Below are 20,510 nucleotides of genomic sequence, written 5' to 3'. Positions count from 1 at the left end.
AAACCAATCAGTATAACACATCCTATTAATCAAATGAAGAGAAAAAAATCCACGTGATCATCTCAGTTGATACATTTAAGGCACTTGAAAAAAATCCAATATCCTTTTCTGATTAAAAAAAAAACCCTCAGAAGAATAGAAAAATTCTTACATATGATAAAACACATTTATGAAAATGCCATAGCTAACTTTATCATCAACAGGGAGAGGCTGAAAGCTCTCCCCCCAGGACAAGGAACAAGCCAAGAATGTATACTTTTACTCCTTTATTTCAACGTCATATTTGGACGTTTCAATGAGAGCAATAAGACCGGAGAAATAAATAATAGACATCTAAATTGGAAAGGAAGAATTAAGACTATCTCTATACGCAGATGACATGACCATATGTCATAGAAAACCCCAAAGAATTTACAAGAAAGCTATAAAATATTTACATATCATATGTCTCATGAGGGTTCATTATCCAAAATATATAAAGAACTCCTACAACTCAACAACAAATATCCAATTTAAAAATGGGCAAAGAATTTTACTTCCAAGGAAAATATACTAATGGCCATGAAGGAGGTCAAAAGGTGCTCATATCATCAATCATTAGGGAAATCCAAATCAAAACTACAGCGAGATGTCACTTTATGCCCATTAGCATGGCTGTTAGGAAAATAGCAAGTGTTGGTGTGAAGACACTGGAATCCTCTTGTGCCTCTGGGGGGAGTGTGAAATGGTGCAGCTGCTGTGGAAAATGGTTTGGCATTCCTCAAAGTCTAAACATAGGATGACCGTATAATCCAGCAATTCCACTTCTGGATATTTTTCTAAAAGAATCGAAAAGCAGGGACTCAAACTGAGCTTGTACACCAATGTCCACAGCAGCACTATTCATAATAGCCAAAAGGTGAAGGCAACGCAAATGTCCACCAAGAGCCAAATGGGTAAACAAAATTTGGTGTATCCTCACAATGGAATATTACTCAGCTATAAAAATGGAATGACATTCTGATCTGTGCCACAGTGCAAATGAACCTTGAAAATTATGCTGAGTGAAATGTCAGTCACAGGACAAACATTATATGGTTACACTGGTATGAAATATCTAGAATATGCAAATTCATAAGGCAAAGTAGATGTGATGCTAATGAGGGATTATTGCTTAATGGTTACAGAGTTTCTGTTTAGGTGTGACGGAAAAGTTTTGGAAGGAAATAATAGTGATGTTTTGTGCTTTTTAAAAAAAATGTTTGTTTATTTATTTGGCTCCAGGAAGTCTTAGTGGCAGCATGTGGAACCTAGTTCCCTGACCCACTGGACGCCAGGGAAGTCCCCAGTGGTTACATATGATGTGTGTGCTCAACATTGGGAACATAAAGTCACTAACAGTCCACTTCAAAATGGTTAAAATGGAAAATTCTATATATGTTATACATATTTTTTCACAATACAAAAATGCAAATTAAAAAAAAACTTTATAAAAATGGTATCACACTCTTACAATAATTTTCACTGAATGATCTGAGTTGGACATTTTTGCCTGTAAGTCTGGCTCATCCTTTTTCACTGCTGTATCGCACTCTGTTCATGGGAACACACTCTAAACCTTCCCTAGTTTCCAGGTCCTCCTTATTTTGAACCATGCTGCTGGGAAGGCATGCACGTGTAGATTTCTCCGGGGTTCACACCAAGACCAGACGGCCAGGAGGGAGACTCTAGTCGTTCTCAGCTATACTGGCATGAGCAAACTGTTCTTCTTAATGGTCAATTCTCAGGCCTAGTCACCAGCGACTCTGTCCCCTTCCTAAGAGTGAAGAGACATCTCAGTGATTTTTGTTCACGGATGACTAGATTGAGTTTCTAGTTATTAGTCGTCCTGGGTTCGTCTTCCTGGAATTACCTGTTCGTTCCTGTACTGCACTGAACGTGTGTATGTGTGTGCTTAGTCACTCGGTTGTATCTGACTCTTTGTGACCCCATGGATGGTAGCCTGCCAGGGTCTTCTGTCCATGGAATTTTCCAGGAAAGAATACTGGAGCAGTCTGTCATTTCTTATTTCAGGGGATCTCCCCAGTCCAAGGCTCAAACCCGCGTCTCTTGTGTCTCCTGCATTGGCGGGTGGATTCTTTACCACGGTGCCACCCAGGAAGCACAATGAGTCCCCAAATTCATGTCCACCCAGAACCTCAGATTGTGACCATGAGGGTCTTTGTCGATGTAATTATGTTAAGCTGAGGTCATACTGGAGTCGGGTGGGCCTTAAACCCCCACTACAAGACTGATTTCCTTGTAAGAGGGCACATGAAGATGGAAGCAGAGATTGGAGTGTTGCAGCCACTAGCCAAGAGCCCCTGAGCAGTGCCGGAAGCCGTCAGAAGCCAACAGAGAGGCCTGGGACCAATTCTTTTTCATAGCCTTCAGCTGTGCTGACACTTTGATTTGAGACTTCCAGCCTCCATAACTGTGAAGGAATAAAGTTTCTGCTGTTGTAAGCCACCTAGTTTGTGGTTGTTGTTATGGCAAAAAAATACCATTTGCCCATTTCTCTTTCTTTTCTTTTTTTTTTTTTGGCTGCATCACACAGCTTGTGGGATCTTAGGTCCCTGACCAGGGATCGAACCTGTGCCCTGGCAGAGACAGCACCAAGTCCTAACCACTGGGCTGCCAGGGAATTCCTACCATTTGCCCGTTTTTCTGTCTAGTGTGTCTCATGAGGAGGGGGTGGCTTGCACGTCCTGGAAGTTATTTCTTGGTTAGTTAAATGCATCACAGATATTAACCTCTCTGTCCCTGGATTATCTTTTCTTCTTCTTCTTTTTTTTAATGGATTTCTTTGGTGGCTGGAAAGTTTGAAATGGATCCTAATGGGCTATCCCTAAAGTATTCATTTTTTTCCTTATCAAGGGCAGGTTTTTATTTGTCAGGCAGTTAAGTCTGGGGTATGGTTCTCCTCTGTGATGCTTCCAGTCAGCCGTGACTTCCCTGCCTTCTGGGTTTGGGGCTCTGCCAGACCCCCCAAATCAGCACTTATTCGGGGAAGGATGAGGCCAGCTGAGTATGAGTCAGCAGGGCACGCCGGACTGCAGGAGGAAAGGGGGACGGAAGTGGTCAGCTCAGACCCTGGGACCAGCTGTGTGGGTTCCTGGCCACGGCGGGCAGAGGTCACCAAGACAGCCCAGGCCAGGCAGGAAGTGGGTCAGCTGAGGCCTCCGGCTTGAGGCCCCACTTGCTCACTGCCCGGAACCCCAAGCCGCCCCCACACGGCCTGCTGAGCACCCTGGTTTGCATGCCTGTTCCTGTAACGGTTCCACAGACCATGGGCATTTATGGAGCGCCTGCTGTGTGAGCACATGGAAGTCAGCTCCCTGATACAGGGGAAACTGAAGCCCAGAACAGGGCAGCCCCGTGCGTGACTCAGTGTGGAGGTCCCGTCACCCAGTACCCCAGGTCCTCCTCCTTGGCTGGTCTCTGGGTGTCCTCACCCTGCACACGGCAGCTTAGAAGAAAAAACAGCTAGGAGGCGTCCACATCTCTTCTGCCTCCCTCGCTCCCTTTGCCCCACCTGGACCTCACTGCACTTGCTGTTTTTCAGTTTCTCACCACCAACACCACAGTGTGTGTGTGTGTGCGCGCGCACGTGTGTGCACGTGTGCATGTGCGGGGGTGTTGGGGGGCAGTCTGAACCCACCCAGAAGACAAGAGTCTTCTGGGGGACCAGGACATGCATGTCCACAGTGTGTGTGTGTGTGCGCGTGTGTGTGTGCGTGTGCATGCACGGGGGTGTTGGGGGGGCAGCCTGAACCCACCCTTCTTGTCTTCTGGGGGGCCAGGACATGTCCAGGCAGGTCTGGGCACTTGCAGAAATTGCTGAATGCCTGGCAAGCTGCCAGGGCAGGAAGGAGCCGGTAGGAAGCTTAGAGAGGGTGTGGGAGAAGGACTAGCTTGGGGTTTCCGGTGTGGTACGTTGCCCTTCTTACCCCTTTCCAGACCCGTCCCACTCCAAGTGTCCCAAGATGACCTCAGCATCTTCCCCCAAAACTTAGGGTTTTGAGGAATGCATAGGAGTTCTCTGGGTGTAAATGGAGGACGGGGGACTTCCAGGCAGAAAAGACAAACTGGGATCAGCAGAGACCAGGGAAAAGGGGTTCAGATGTCCAGCATAAGAGTCTAGCTTTCTCCTGTGGGCCAACAGGAGCCACTGAGAGTGTGAGAGGTGGAGGGGGGCCCAGGCAGATCGGTAGAACTGGAAGGACACTAGTCTGAGACTCTCATCTTTAAGATGGAGACTATCCAGGCAAGAGCTGAGGGAAACTCTGTTGAAGGGGGCCAAGCCCTACCCTGAGTGAGCCTCCCTGAATATGCCCCGGACCCTTCAGCTGCCTGTCTGTCCTTCATCACAGCCGGGACCCCCTGTACTGAACCCCCAGACCAGGAGCTGCGGATTTCCTGGTGTGTCTCCAGTCCAAAGCCCAGCGCACAGTAGGCAATTCTTAGGTGGCTCAGCCAAGAGAAGACAGGGCCCTAGAGGCAGGGAACCGGCAGGATGGGGCCTCAGCTGGAGGAGGTGCCAGACCTTCAGGGGCTCGACACCCCCTCCCCCTTCCCCAGGCGCCCGCGCCTCCCCGCGCCCCCTGCTGGCGGAGGAGCGGAACACCCAGCACCCGCCTCTCCTCTCTCCTCGTGAGTGTGCGCTCACTCAGCCGTGTCCGACTCTTTGCGAGCCCCGTGGACTGTAGCCCGCCAGACTCCTCTGACCATGGAATTTTCCAGGCAAGAATACCGAAGTGGGTTGCCATTTCCTCCTCCAGGGGGTTTTCCCGACTCAGGGATGGAACCTCGCACGTGGCTTCCCAGGTAGCTCAGTGGTAAAGAATCCGCCTGCCAATGCAGGAGACGCAAGCGCGACTCGTGTTGGATCCCTGGATTGGGAAGATCCCCAGGAGGAGGAAATGGCAAGCCACTCCTGTATTCTTGCCTGGAGAATCCCATGGACAGAGGAGCCTGGTGGGCTACAGCCCATGGGGTCACACAGAGTCAGACGTGACAGAAGCGAGTTCACACGCACAATATATACATACATATATGTGTATGGGCTTATATGTACACGTGGGCTTCCCTGTTGCCTCCGTGGCACCGGCTCTCCAGTGCAGGAGCCACAGGAGACATGGGTTCCATCTCTGGTTTGGGAAGATCCCCTGAAGAAGGAAATGGCAACCCACTCCCATATTCTTGCTGGGAGAATCTCATGGACAGAAGAGCCTGGAGGGCTACATTCCATGGGGTCGCAAGAGTCGGACACAACTTAGTGACTAAACCGCCACCACCATCACATACCCTGTGCTGCTGGGTGCAACATGCAGGGGACCCCAGACAGATCTGACTGTGCTCAGGGCTCCCACAGGACCGGTCAGTCACCACCCAGAGCACGCTGGCATGGGGATGGGTTGGGGAGCAGGCAGCTATGGGAGGCAGAGGAGGTAGCTAGACAGCCAGGAGGGCTTCCTAGAGGAGGAAGTAACAGTATCTGTACTTATTAAGTAACTACTATGTGCCAGGCATCACGTAAGATGCCTGAGTATGGGGAAACTGAGGCTCAGTGAAATGGGACTCAGATTGTCCCCTACCTCCCGTACCTTACTTATGCATTGGGAGGTGTATATACCCTGGGACCTCAGGGACTTGGAGCCAGCACCCCCTCCCCTAGGACCCATGTTCCCAAAGACAAGCCATTTCTTTATTGCTGAAGCCCCTTCTTAGAAGGCCATTGATCCTGGAATATCCCCATTCTGGCTGAGGACAGACACAAGGGGATGACTGAATCCTGTTTCTAGAATTCAAGCTTCTCAGCTTCAGGCAAGCCAGCTTGGGTTCCCATTCTCACTCCTCTTCTCCCTGGGATCAGGGTTTCAACTGACAAAGGCTCGTTTCCCCATCTGTAAACAGTGGTGACAGCATCTCCACAGGATTCCACACCCCCAGGGGATCAACATGATCATGATTCAAATTCCTGCACGGCCCCCCACCCGCCCTTGCTGTGTGACTGTAGGCAAGTTACTCAACCTCTCTGGGCATCAAAACAAAAGCAGGGGGTTGGCTGTAGGAGGAAGAACACCCAGCACAGAAATGCTTTCGTCATTATCCATTCGGCACACTTGTAGCCACTGTAAACCAAGCAGCAGGTCTCACGCCGAGGACAGAAACACTGGCGCTTCGGGGCCCCCGCTGCCAGCCAGTCACCCCAGGCTGAGGGTGACCCTAGTGGATGCCAGCTGCTCATAAAGACACACAAGAGATTGCATATTTTAACTGTTTATTTGCTTTCTGGGATGTCAAGTTTGGGGTGTCCCAGGGCCCAGCCACCAGCAAAGTCTGGCAGACCCTTGGCTGGCCTGGGGTCCCAGACACAGGGCTTTCAGACAAGGCACTCAAGGGGTCTCCCTGGGGTCGGGGAGAGGCCACCCCAAGGCGGCAGGGGCTGGTCTCTCCTTTGGCGACAGGACACAGGGTCACCTCCAGGAAGCAGGGTTCTTCCTGGAGAGAGATTTAGGACAAGACAGAAACCTGAGATGTGGAGGGAGCCCTGGAAGCATGCCGGGTTACCCCCAAGACCCAGATGGATCTCCTGTGGCCTCCAGCCAGGCCTTGCGGGCAGAGAGCCCAATTCCAGCTTTCCCTGGGGCTTCCTCAAAAGCGTGCAGGACCCAAAAGCCCCTGGCCCAGGTCCCACCCCTGTGAAGGGCTTGGGTGAGCCCCACCTAGGGAAGCGGGGAGCCCAGGTCTGGGGGTGTTTCTCTCTTTCCTGTCCTGTCTCCCCTCTCTGTGCCGCACGTGTGCTGCGGGGGCAGGCACTTCTGTGGATCTCTGGGCAGCTTAAGGGAAGGCTTGGGTGAGGAGAGGGAGGAGGGGAAACGGATTTCAAGTCGGGGGAGCAGCTCAGGCTGGACTGGAGCCCCTCGAGGTCTGGAAGCTCCTGAAACTCAGCTGCAACCACTGCCCTCGAATTGGAGAATGGAGTCTCTGAGTGGCATTCATCTAAGAAGCGACTCACAAGACGTGGAGTTGAGAGGGGGATCCTGGCCTCTAACACACTTTCTGTGGAAATAGAGATGCTTCTCCTCCCAGTGGCAGCCCCAGGCCCTTTACCAGGCACTTGTTCCAGGAGAAGGGAAACTTAATTGGAGATATAAAACCAAAGCCCTTTGCGGCTCCACAGAAGCCTGTGGATGAAGGCCATGGGTTCGTGGCCACGGGGGGAGGCATCTCCATCAGTGCCCCATGCCGGCTGCAGGCTCAGGAGAGCTTCCAGTGGTCTCAGGGGGGAGGCTGGGGCCACAGAGAAGAATGAGGCTTTGTTCCATCAACCCAGACAATGACAAGGGACTTCTGGGTTCACACACTCCAAGGGGCAGGGAGGTCAAATGTCAACAGTCTAGACAGCAGCAGAGAAAAAAGAGGCCTGTGTGGAGGGCTGATTTCCAGGAGCAGCTCCCCTCCCCATCCTAGGTACCCCTGAGTTGGGAAGGGGGTGGGGAGCACAGGCCTGGGGGGTGCACAGGCACAGCCTCTGGCCTGGCTTCTTGGCAGAAACTTCCAAGATGACAAAAAGGCATCACATGTATACTTTTTGAGTCATCCCCCTGAGCAGGTCCTTTCTGTTAGAGAAGTTTTCACACCAGCAAAGAGCAGGGTAGCGAAAAACTATTTTTCTTGCTGAAACTATCAGAGAGGTCAGAGTCTGATCTCTCCCCCAAAACGTGGCACTGACTGGGGGTTCCTGCCCCTCCGCTGCCCCGGGGCCCAGTGTCTCGCAGTGGCTGGGACCTTGACTGTTTCTTGACTGGGCCACACGAGTCGGGTGTCAGCAAGCCCAGCTCACCCACTGGGATCGCTGCTTCTTCCCACCTTGCTTGCTTTCTATCCACTCTTTTAAGCTTCTTTTTCAAACTACATACTCACGCACAGACCGCCGACCTTCTCTTTGGTGGGAAGGGGGGAAGCGAAGGGGCTGAGAGAAGAATAAAGTTACAGGGGGCTGAGGTTCTGGCATCCTAAGGGAGATGCCATTACCTGACACCACCCCCCCACCTCTGTACCCGCCACAGGAGCTTATCAGAGACAGGACCCCCTCCACTCTTCAGCAGCACTTTTCACCTTTCCTCCACCACCCTTCCCACGACGTCGCTCAGCCCATCTTTCCACCGTTAACACTCACTGCACCCACCCCTTCTGGCATCGCTCACCTTCATATCTGCCAGGCTGCGCCCACTTCACAGAACTATCCTTTTGCCTGTTCTGCGCCCCCCCACCCCCACAATCTGAGACTCTGAAATGACAAGGGAGAAGTAATGGGACTTGGCCCCCCTTTCTTACACTGGGATATTTCAGTCCAGGACCCAACAAATGCAGACAGATACGCCATGGAGTGAATGGATGAGTTTGCCCACAAGGAAACAGATAAAAATAATTAAAAACAGGAACATTAAAAAGCTGGCAGGGAGCGAGTGAAATATTTAATGGCTGTCTAGTTAAATAAAAACGAGCTATATGCTCTGCATCGTGAAAAGGACAAGGTTTTGGCTTGACTCGCTGAGGAAATCTACCACCACCGCAGGGACAGAACGATGACACACACACTCGATAATGATCAGACAGTAAGTGACGTCTCTAAGCGGCTGAATCTCACCTTGCTTTAAACAGACAGAAGAAATGAGGACAAAAGAAAGATGGAAATGCAGAACCTGGGGATGGTGTGTCTGGGTTCCTGTGGGTACCCAGCTTAGCTCGAACCTGACTCACTTCCAGCCCCTCCTCCCCTCTCCAACTTGCCTAGATCCACTTCTTCGTCAGAGTCCCCCAGATCAGACCTTTAGAGAACAGAGCTCATTAGAGTTTAATGCCTTTCTGAATGGGACCTCTGGGAGACCCTCATTTAAAAGAGCCACAAGCTCTGCTCACGGAAGCTGGCTGAGTGGATACAATGGCATCCAACACTCCAGATTCCTCAGGAGACTGCAAACACAGACTGGGGGTGTGGAGGAGGAGTTCCTGGAAGAGGGAGGGCTGGCGTGGAGGAGGGAGAAGGTCCCGATCATTTCACCCTGCAGGCATGCCCCACACCCACTGCCATACGCTGACCCCACATCACACTTCCCTTCCAGAGAAAACACAGGACTCAGAAAATGCATTTCACTCAGAAACCCATCAACCTGGTCTCCGAGTGACACAGCGGCTCAGCGGAGGCAGCAACTACCCTGGGCATCGAAACAGGAGGGAAAGAGGGTGAACATTTAAGAAAACAAAACAAAAATCTCAGCTGTTTTCAAAAGAAGCGCCTGCTGGGAAACACCAACATGATCTAACGCTATCTCAGACACCAGCACGCCTCACACAGAGAGAAGTGGCAAAGCTGCGTGTTCTCCAAAGAAACAGAAGAATACTTTCCAAACGGTTGTTTTCCTCATGGTTGCTGCTGCCAGGCCCCTCTCTCTGACGGGTGTCAAGGTCCAGCTGAATTTAGCTGCCTCCTGGGAGATGCGCGTCCCTGGCTGGTCAGTTCAAAGTCATCAGGAAGTAAGATAAAAATTTACCAAGTCCAAGGCATGTCCCAAACCCAGCTACACCAAAGCTCACTGGCTGCCCTGCGGCCCTTCCAGCCAAACACACCAGCACACACGGAGCTCAGCCCCCAGACTCCATTCTGTCCCCCTCTTAAGGAAAACAAGAAGCTGGTCCCCAAGACCAAGACTGAAAATCCAGGCCGGATGTGGGGTATGTTTGTAGTTGCTACACACTTTTACATGTTAAAAAAAAAAAAAAAGTGCGTGTTGGAATGACAGCCTGCTTTCCCACCAGCGGCCCAGCTCCGGAGGCCCCGTGGGTGCAGCTCACAGCTCGGCTGACGAAAGGACTAGGCAACCCTTTCAGGCTCCTGGGGCAGCAGCAACCCCCTCTCCCCGGGGTCTGGCCAAGGGCCTAGCCTCCACCCCCGCTGAACACGGGGATCTTAATGTCACCCCAAAAACAAAAAATGTAGGTCCAGTGTTCAAAGCCAGAGGCAGAAGCAGCTGCACTCCGGGAAAGAGAAAAGACACTTTTGTGTTCGGCTAAAGCCCTCATTTTAACCAAAGGGAATATAAATAACTCTGTGCCCAAACTGGCACTATTGCTTTTAAAAACAGAATAAGAAAGAAAGAAAAAGAACCCATGCCAGATCCCAAGCTGGTCCTTGCCGGAGCTGTCCAGGCTGTTGGGACATGGATCAGGGCAAAGGGTCTTCATGAGGATGTTCAATTTGGGAAGAAAACAGTCATGGACAGAGGGAATTCTGGAAACCTTCCACCATAGACTTAGAAAAGCAGGGGGCCCCAGCCATGGGATCGCAGAGTAGAGATCCACCTTTTTGAGGTTCTCGGTAGAAATCAGGACTTCCCAGCTTCCTGACCGCCCCAGCTGTATCCCCAGGTGCAAAGAGAAATAGAAAAAAAAAAAATCTTCAGTTGCTGCCTTCAAACCAACCAGTGCTTACGCAGAGAAAAAGGGAGAGGAGGTGTGCAAGCTGGCATATTTGATCCAAATCAGATCTCCCGCTGGATGGGCTTGTCTTTCCTGGTCAGGGCCTGGAGGGCGAACATCTCTCTCAGGGTCCTTGGCAGGATGAGGTCTTGGGAGGCCTAAGCAGCAATCAGTGTTCATGGCAACAGTTGATTTTGCCTTCTGACTGCTCTAGGAGGTCCAGCATCTCCTCAATGATGGCCCGAAGTGCCCGGCCCAGCTGGTCTGCATTGTACGGCTTGCCCAGAGGGGGCACGTGAACGAAGGCTGAGCGGCCGTGACTCTGGTACAGTGAAGTATAGTAGGTGAAGTCGCAGAGGTACCTAAGCCATAAGGCGTTGGGGATGGGAGGGAGACCAAAACGGGGTTAGAGAGTGAATGTTCCATCCAAATCCATCATAAGACAGCCCCTCAACCTCACCAGTCATCTGCAAGATTGGGAGGGCAATCTGGCAGGCTAGTAAATTACAGGTGTACAATATTCAATGTCCTGTGATAAACCATGATGGAAAAGAATACAAAAAAGAATATATGTATATATATATATATATACCATGTATATACACATACACATAGATACGGGCTTCCTAGGTAGCTCAGATGGGAAAGGATCCGCCTGCAATGTGGGAGACCTGGGTTCAATAGCTGGGTTGGGAAGATTCCCTGGAGAAGGAAACGGCTACCCACTCCAGTATTCTGGCCTGGAGAATTCCATGGACAGAAGAGCCCGGCAGGCTACAGTCCATGGGGTGGCAAAGAGTCGGACATGACCGAGAGACTTTCACACATACGAACGCACACACATAGATAAGGTATGTATGTATGTATATATATATATATATATATATATATAAATCACTTTGCTGTACAGCAGAAATTAATACAATATTGTAAATCAACTATACTTTAATAATTTTTAAAAAAATGTTTTAAAAAATTACAAATGCACAGACTTTATGACCTGATGTTTCAAGGTTTTAGAATCTATCTCAGGAACCATGTGCACCAGAGCAGAATGATGAGCAAGGCATTCGGTGCAGCATGATGTCTTAAAACAGAAAAAGAGGAAGCAAACTGCTAGAATGTGAACACTGGTGGTCCCCTCCCAAACTCCTCCACCCTGTGGAGGACACAGCCAGTCGGCAGTCTGCAACCTGTAGGAAGGCCTCCATCAGAATGCCAGCGGGCTGCCACCTTGATCTTGAACTTCCCTGCCTCCAGAATTATAAGCGATAACTTTCTGGTGTTTACAAGCTACCCATTTGGGATTTTTTTTGGGCATAGAGGCCTGAATAGAATAAGATACCACCTAAATGTCCACTGACAGTGAGTGAAGGAGGCTCAGTCGTGTCTGACTCGTTGGGACTCCATGGACTGTATAGTTCTCCAGGCCAGAAGATTGGAGTGGGTAACCACTCCCTTCTCCGGGAATCTTCCCAACCCAGGGATCTTAACCCAGGTCTCCCATATTGCAGGCGGATTCCTTACCAGCTGAGGCACCGGGGAAGGCCGTCCACTGACAGAGGAATGACTTAGTAAACCGGTTCAGCTGCCCAGTGGGGTACTATGCAGTGGCTCACAAGGCTTGTGGTGCATCCACAGGAAGACAGAGCTCACCAAGACCCGGAGCACACGCCCACGAATGAAACCGAGGAAGCGGACTCTCAGGAAATCCACACCATGTAACGTCATCCACAGAAAAGCAAAGCCAAGCAGAACAGAAGGCAGAAGCAGCACACCAAGGGTCCTATAATGTATAGGAACGTGTGTGCTAAGAAGGAAGTGTCACGATTTAAGTCTGATTAAACAGAGGGATCCCTGGCAGGGAGTGAGGTGGGGAGACAGAGAGTTCAAGAGAATCTTTCACAAGGGGAACACATGAAAATATATTTCAGAATTATCTGAGTAACTTAAAATTAGCTTCAGGAGAGCTTCCTGGTTGCCTAGTGGTTAGGGTTCCGGGCTTTCACTGACAGGGCCCACAAGGTGTATGGCCCAGTCAAAAAAAAAAAAAAAAAGTTTTTAAAAAAGACTAACAGGAGAAGGGAGGGACAATGCAAGAGTAGGGAATTAAGAGATACAGCTATTAGGTATAAAATAAGCTACAAAAATAGAGCATATATTGTACAACACAGGGAATCTAGCCAATATTTTATAATAACTATAAATGGAGTCCATACACCTTTAAAATTGTGAATCACTGTACTGTACATCTGTAATGGATAACACTGTACGTCAACTACACTTCAATTAAAAAAAGAAAAAAAGACTGATGGTAAATTCAGTTACTTCTTCATTCCGTCAACTGAATTTGCTACCTGCTGCCTTTGGGCTGGTGAGGTGTACACGCTGTTGAGAAACTGAGGCACTTGGTGTCGAGAGCGCATAGAACAGAGAAGTCTGGGAGGCGGCGGAGGCCTTCCCAAAGAGCCAACACGTGGAGTTAAGACCTGAAACAGTCTTACCAGCGGGAAGTGAGTTCTGAGCAGAGGCCATAGCATGTGCAAAGGCCCTAGGCCAGAGTGAGCTTGAGGTGTGTGAGGACAGGAGGAGAGTGGTTTGCGGGTGTGGAAGGCAACGGGCGAGGGGAGAGTAGAGGCAGAGGAGGCTGGAAAGGCAGACAGGGGCCAGGCCACACAGGCCCTGTGGATGGTGGAGAGTTGGGATTTTATTTGCAGTGCAGTGGGAATTGCAGGAAGAATTAAGCAAGTTAGGGACTTCATCTGCCTTAAATAAATAAAACTTTCTAACTTTCTAATAGGCTGAATAGTTTCTCCTCCAAATTTCTGTTTACCTAGAACATCAAAATGTGACCTGATTTGGAGATAGAGTTTTGCAGACATAATTGGTTAAGATGAGGTCACACTGGATGAAGGTAAGACTTATATCCAATGACTGGGGTCCTTGTAAGAAGGCCATGTGAAGACATATACCAGGAGGAAGTCATGTGGAGATGAATCTGAAGTATCTCAAGCCATGGAACATTCAGGGTTGTCAGAAGCCACCAGAAGAAGCCAGGAGAGGGTCTGAGATTCCCCCTCAGGCCCTCGAGAAGGAACCAGCCCTGCTGACACCTTGATTTTGAACTTCTAGCCTCCAAACTGGAGAGAATAAACGTTTGTTGTTCTAAGCCACCAACATGGTCGTTGGCTACAGCAGCCACAGGAAGCTAATACAGAAACTGGCTGCTTAGGGGAGAAGGCCCATCAGGGTTGGAGCAGAGGTGGCAGGAGGAACAGCAGAGGCAGCCGGGGCCACGGCCAGGAGATGCCAGGGGCCTGGGCTGGGAAAAGTGGGCAGAGCCACACATAGTGAGTTGCAGAAGGGACCTGTTATGAATACATACTTAGCTGTGTGCCTTATGCACATTGAGAATTATATACTGTGAAATCCTATGTAAAGTTTACTGTGTAAAGTATTATGTGTGTGTGCTGGGCTTGCCTGGTGGCTCTGTGGCAAAGAATCTACCTGCCAATGCAGATGGAAGAGATGCTGGTTGGATCCCTGGGTCGGGAAGAAAGCTGGAGAAGGCCATGGCAACCCACGCCAGTACTCTTGCCTGGAGAATCCCATGGATGGAGGAGCCTGGCGGGCTTCAGTCCAGGGCGTCACAAATAGTTGGGCATGACTGAAGTGACTTAGCACGTGTGTATGTTGTCGCTTCAGTCATGTCAGACTCTTCTCGACCATACCATTTAAATAGTCTGTGCTTTGATTTCAATACCTTTAGGCCATGAAATTTTTGTACCTTGTTTTACGTCCCTGGATATGTTCCAATGTCTCCTAGTTTACAGTCTATGGGAACTTGAATAGAATTTGTATCCTACTGCTCTGTGAAAATTGTATAAATCTTAATTATGTTGAATTGGTTCACAGCGCTTTTCAGGTCTACTATATCCTTCTACTTCTTTGTATATTCATTCTATTAATTTTTGAAGATTTGATATTGAAATTCCAACTAAAAATCTTAATTTATCTACTTAAAAAATAATTGTAATATATAGAGGAACTGGGCTTCTCTAGTGGCTCAGGTGGTAAAGAATCTGCCTGCAATGCAGGAGACCTAGGTTCGATCCTTGGGTTGGGAAAATCCCCTGGAGAAGGGAATGGCAAGCCACTCCAGTATTGTTGCCTGGAGAAGTCCATGGACAAAGGAGCCTGGCAGGCTACAGTCCATAAGATCCCAAAGAGTCAGACACAAATGAGCAACTAACACATAGTGAAACTATATGTAACCTTGTTCTGTATCTTCCAAGTCTCCTGTAAATGTGTTTCATAATTTAAAAAAATTAAAAATAAATAAATAGTCTATCAAGTGGTAAATCAATGACCTTTCCAAAAGTTAAAAACTAAATAAATAAATAAGTTAGCACTTGGCCCAAAGAGGTCACAGTCAAACACACTTGGCTTATTCAACACTCAGCCTGGGCTGATAGGAGGGAAACCCCATTCACACCTACACCACAGGAGCCCCATGGTGCCTTACCTGCCTGCATCTTGTGAAATGGTCACTGACACATCCAAGCCCAGCGTAGTAACCCTCTTACATACAGCATCCATGTCGATGATGGAGTCAATGCTTTCAGGCCCGTCCTCCACACAGCACTGGGAGCCGGGGCAGAAGCGGCAGTTGTCCAGGCCCTTGTAACCCTTGTTGTGTCCACACTTCTCCAGTGTGACTGCGGTTGCCATGCCTGACACTCCTACGTGCACCACCAGCTGCAGACAGATGGGTACAGCTTAATAAGGTCTGGTCATGGGGCTGGGGAATCCCCCCAGGCCAAGGAGAGGACAGTACCCTCACAGAGCTCTGCTGGTGGTTATGTGCTTTCTGACATCTTGCTGCTGGAATAGATCCTGCAATCACTCTTACAGAAAGATGTGCCGGTTGAAACATGCAAGAATGTGAAATATGCCAAGATGTTCATAGGAGCTTTGTCATCACAACACTGGAAACAATCTAATTGGCCATTCATGGGGAGGGGGGTTGACTAAATAAATTATGAGCTACTATGCTCAAGGCAATTTTTTATGGAATAATCTTCAAGACATATTGCCAGATGCAAAAGGCAAGGTATAATTTCCAAGAATCTAACCTAAAAATAGTCAAAGAGATAATAATCTGCCAATGGTCACTTCAGTGTAATTTATAAAAATGAAAAAAAAAAACATGGAAATGAATAGCAAGCCCAATAATAGAAGAATGGCTGTATTAATTACTAAATACTACTCAGCTATTAAAATAATGTTGAGAGAGAATTTTTAACAACCTGTGCAATTAAAAGCTCCCGGGCGGCTTTATCTGCTACTGGCTGCCTGGCACCAACACTGTTACCTGGTGCCCCATAAGCCAGCAGCACCAGATAACACGGTGATCTGTGAATGTAAAAACAAACCAGCAGCTGCAGTTTAGACTTTATAGGGCTGAATGGTGACTCTGCCACCATCACACACACACACGAGAAAGGTCTGTCCCTGTGCTAAACCTAGAAATTGTGACCGGGACCTTATTTGGGAAAAGGGTCACGCCAGATGCATTTAAGTAAAGGATCTCAAGATGAAGTACTCCTGGATTATCTGGATGGACCCGAAATCCATTGACAAATGCCCTTAAAAGAGACACACAGAGGAGGGACAGAGGGAGAGGGAAGGAGAAAGTCACGTGAAGACAGGGGCAGAGGACAGAGTGACGCAATCACAAGCCAAGGATTGCTTGGACGAGACAGGCAGGATCCTCCCCTAGAGCCTTTGGAAGAAGCCACAGCTCCGCTGTCATTGTGGACTTCCGCCCTCCAGGACTGTGTGCAGATAAATTTCTGCTGTTTTAAAATACCTCGTTGGCAGTCAACTGTTACAGCAGTCCCGCGAATCCGTGTAGCGCATGCTCAGTTGCTCAGTGGCGTCCGACTCTTTTTGACCCCATAGATTGTAGCCCACCAGGCTCCTCTGTCCGTGGAATTTTCCAGGCAAGAATACTGGAGTGGGTTGCCGTTTTCTACTCCAGGGGATCTTCCCGACCCAGGAATCAATCCCTTATCTCTCGCATCTCCTGCTCTACAGGCGGATTCTTTACCACTGTGCCACCCGGAAAGCCCTAACCATGAAGTGCACTGCTGAAACAGTACTCGCAGGTGGGCACATTTGCATACGCAGAGGCAAGTGTGTGAAGATGTGAGTGATGACAATAACCATGGGACCAGTCAACCACTGTTGAGAGCCTGCTGTCGGCCAGGAGTTCTCAACCAGGGGTTTGGCAGTATCTGGAGACATTATGGGGTATCAAACTGGAGACAGAGACCTCCTGGCATCTAATGGGTGGTGGCCAGGTAAGGTGCTTAGCCCCATTTACAGTGCACAGCACGGCCCGCCACAGGGAAGGCTCTGGCCCCAGCGAGGCTGAGAAATCCTGGGGTAGGCCAAGGAACCGTTTCACCCTTCTGGCCTCGTCTCCCTCATCACCACCACAAACGCAGGATGTTGGTACTGGTGATATTCTGATCTATAGTAAGAAATATAGGGACTTCCCCGGTGATCCAGCAGTTAAGACTTCGCCTTCCAATGCAGGGGGTGCGGGTTTGATCCCTTTTTGGGGAGCTAAGATCCTACACGCCTTGTGGCCAAAAAGCCAAGCATAAAACAGAAACCATATTGTAATAAATTCAATAAAGCTTTTAAAAATGGTCTACATCCAAAAAAAAAAATCTTAAAAAAAGAAATATTTATTTGTTCTTAGTCCACTATTTCAGGCACAGAGCTCTTAAAACCCCTAGAGTTCCCTAAGTGATGAAAGCAATAAAGGTGTCCTGCTGTGTTTTTTGGGGGGTCGCATGGTATCAAGATCTTAAGTTTCCTGACCAGGGATCAAACCCATGCCTCATGCAAGGGAAGTGCAAAATCTTAACCACTGGACTGCCAAGGAAATACCCTGTTTTGTTAATGAGGTCATTAAAAAATATATTTTTAAAATTTGTTTCTGGTTGCACTGGGTCTTCACTGCTGTGGGCCTTTTCTCTAATTGCAGAGAGCAGGGGCTCCCGTCTGGTTGCGGCGCTCCGGCTTCTCACTCCAGAGGCCTCTCTTGTGGAGCACAGGCTCTAGGTGCATGGGCCTCAGTGGTTGTGTGCACGAAATTAGTTGCTCTGCAGCCTGTGAAATCTTCCTGGACCAAGGATCGAACCCGTGTCCCTGCACGGGCAGGGAGATTCCTATCCACTGAGCCACCAGGGAAGTCCAATGAGCTATCTGGAGAGCACCTTAGAATGGGGGCTAGTTGCCAGGGGAACGAGCCACATGATTAGCCACTGAACTTTCAACTCCAACCCCTGTCCCCCAGACCTCAGAGGACGGGAGAGGCCCCGGACAGAGGGTCCAGACGTCAGTGGCCAAACAATTAATCAGTCATGCCTATGTCATGAAGCCTCTATAAAACCCTTAAACGACAGGGTTGGGAGAGCTTCTAAATTAGCGAACAGATGAAGATTTGGGGAGAGTGGGGCACTCAGAGAGGGCGTGGAAGCTCTACACACCTCCCCTCATACTTTGCCCTACGCATCTCTTTCATCTGAGTGGTTATTCCTGAGTTACGTGTCCTTATGATAAACTGATAATCCAGTGAGTAAATGGGTTCCTGAGTAGTGAGCCGCTTCAGCAAAATTAACTGAACCCAAAGAAGGGATCTGATTTAAAGTCAATTGGACAGAAGCACAGGTAACAACCTGGAGTTAAGACTGCCATCTGCAAACTATTTTATATAAAATGGATAAACAACAAGGTCTATATTCAATATCCTATAATAAACCATAATGGAAAATAGCTTTAAAAAGAAGTGTTGTGTATGTGTGTGTGTATAACTGAATCACTTTGCTATACAGCAGAAATTAACACAACATTGTCAATCAACTGTACTTCAATTAAAAAAAAAGATTGGAATCTGAAGGGCAGTCCTTAACCTGTGGAATTTGATTCTTTTTATTTTTTATATTTTTGGCCACACCCAAGGCATGTGGGATCAGTTCCCTAACCAGGACTCTAACTCACACCCCCTGTGGTGGAAGGGCGGAGTCTTAACCACTAGAGAGCCAGCGAAGTCCTGGAGTGTGAGAACTGAGCTGAACTGTAGGACTCCCAGCTGCTGTCCAGGAATTTCATGGTGTGCAGATAATCCCCTACACACACTGAACTGGGTGGTAGAATTTCAGTACTACAGTCACCCCTTGGCTTGGTATCTATCGGTGATAGCTTCCAGGTCTCCTCTCCTCCCTTGGATACCAAAATCTGGGGGTGCCTGAGTTCCTTATCTAAAATGGCCTAGTATTTGCATAGCCTACTCATATCTTTCTGTATACATGACATCACCTCCAGATTACGTATAATACCCACCAGAATGTAAACACTATGTCAATAAATAGCTTCCCACTCAAGGAAATTCAAATTTTGCTTTTTGGAACTTTCAGGAATTTTTCTTTTTTCTGCACTGCCTTAGTTGCTCAACCAGGGATGGAATCCAGGGTGTGGAAGCATAGAGTCCTAACCACTGGATTACCAGGAAATTCCCTGGAATTTTTTAATATTTTTGATCTGTGCTGGGTTGAATCTTGACTATTATTATTTCCACCTGTCACAGAAGGAAACTGAGGCATGTGGAAGCCATTCTGTATGGTGAGAAGTTTCCTAAAAACATTTTCATGCATGAGGTTTTCTTTTTAACTAGAATAAGGCAGGGCTGCATAGACACAGTAGAGGAAAAAGCTCATTCAAAGAAACTTCAGCCAATTCTCACTAAGCCTCCAGGCCCCGCTCTGTAAAAACAGGCAAATTCCACTTGAGGGGCAATGAGAGGGCTCCTTAAAAAGGAAGATGCCTCTAGCCAGCCCTGGAGAATCTGAAATAACAGTCTACAGTGGAAAACTGGGGGCCCCATAGGAGACTGGGACCTTACTTGTCAGAGATACCAGCCAAGTTCCTACGCAGTTTGTGCCCAGGGTCTTGGCTGGGCCACAGCTACCTCTGGTAGGAGGGTGTGATCCCTGCCTGTCTGGCCTCCAATCCATCACATGCGGTTAAAAGTCACAGCTCCCTCCCACAGCGATTCTCCCTTTGTGAAACACCACCCCCTCTCCCGACTCCTGCTCATTCTAGGAGGTTTGGAGAGAGGTGACACCACCCCCTGGCCACCAGAGTGGACATGTGGGATCCAGGCTTCACAAATCACAGCGTTCCTTCTTCTCCAGCCATAGTGACTGGCTCAGGGACTGGACCGTGACCCAAGCTGGTCAATGAGAATCAGCTATAGACTTTGGGGAATTATTTGGAAGACAGGTATTCTCTTTTTGCTGAGGGGCTGAGTTGAGAGGATATCAGTCAGCAGCCACCTATCATTGCCAAAACAAAAGCAAAGTGCAAGGCAAAGATGAGTGGTCAAGAGAGGAGGCTGATGACATTGGGTGGGCAGCTGGATCAAGCTATACCTGAAGCATACAAACATTGATGCTCAAGCTCGGTTGAGGTGTGTTTTGACTGTCACTTATAATGAAACATGTTGTGGCTGATACATAACTCTAGTGGGACAGAATCAGCCTCTGTGAAGTTTCAGATGTTTGCTTTCCTCTCTCACCTCCAAGGGTAACCCAGAAAAGTGTGGCACCTGGGGGGATAAGACTGTGGTGTCAACCATGTGGTCAGAGCAGGAACAAGGCCACACAAACCATCCATCCTGGGCAACCACCTGCAGATCCTGATAGGGAAGCGCCTGCCTCCACCCCACTCACCTGGGGACTGTGCTTCTCCCACAGGGCAGGGATGAGCCTCTGGACTGTCTGATACTCCACTGGAATCTCATACACATGTAGATCCACGCTGTCCCCAAGCCCTAGTTTCTCCAGCTCCTGAAAGCAAAAGCAGAGGCAATGCTGTGGTCTTAGGTCCAGGCTGCAGGGATCATACAATCTCTGGGGATGAGCTGATCTGTC

General features: G+C 48.9%; 1 protein-coding gene across 3 annotated transcripts in view; it reads right to left on the bottom strand.

Annotated features, from left to right (window-relative positions):
* Positions 1 to 6,284: 6,284 nt before the first annotated feature.
* Positions 6,285 to 20,510, bottom strand: part of PGPEP1 (pyroglutamyl-peptidase I) — a 36,721-nt gene continuing 22,495 nt past the window's right edge. For 2 of the 3 annotated variants that reach the window (XM_040241167.1, XM_040241168.1), the window contains exons 3-5: positions 20,310 to 20,426; positions 15,029 to 15,261; positions 6,285 to 10,865 (exon numbers count right to left, since the gene is read on the bottom strand). In XM_040241167.1, coding sequence (XP_040097101.1) covers positions 10,673 to 10,865; positions 15,029 to 15,261; positions 20,310 to 20,426 — 543 coding nt within the window. In that variant the 3' untranslated portion in view covers positions 6,285 to 10,672. The remainder of the gene's footprint in view (positions 10,866 to 15,028; positions 15,262 to 20,309; positions 20,427 to 20,510) is intronic. The other variant, XM_040241169.1, reaches the window with a different exon arrangement.

Source organism: Oryx dammah, unplaced genomic scaffold, assembly GCF_014754425.2.
Source record: "Oryx dammah isolate SB20612 unplaced genomic scaffold, SCBI_Odam_1.1 HiC_scaffold_5, whole genome shotgun sequence".
In the NCBI taxonomy this organism is placed as follows: domain Eukaryota; kingdom Metazoa; phylum Chordata; class Mammalia; order Artiodactyla; family Bovidae; genus Oryx; species Oryx dammah.
Note: the sequence above shows the minus strand (reverse complement) of the source record. Positions and strands in the feature narration are given on the sequence as shown.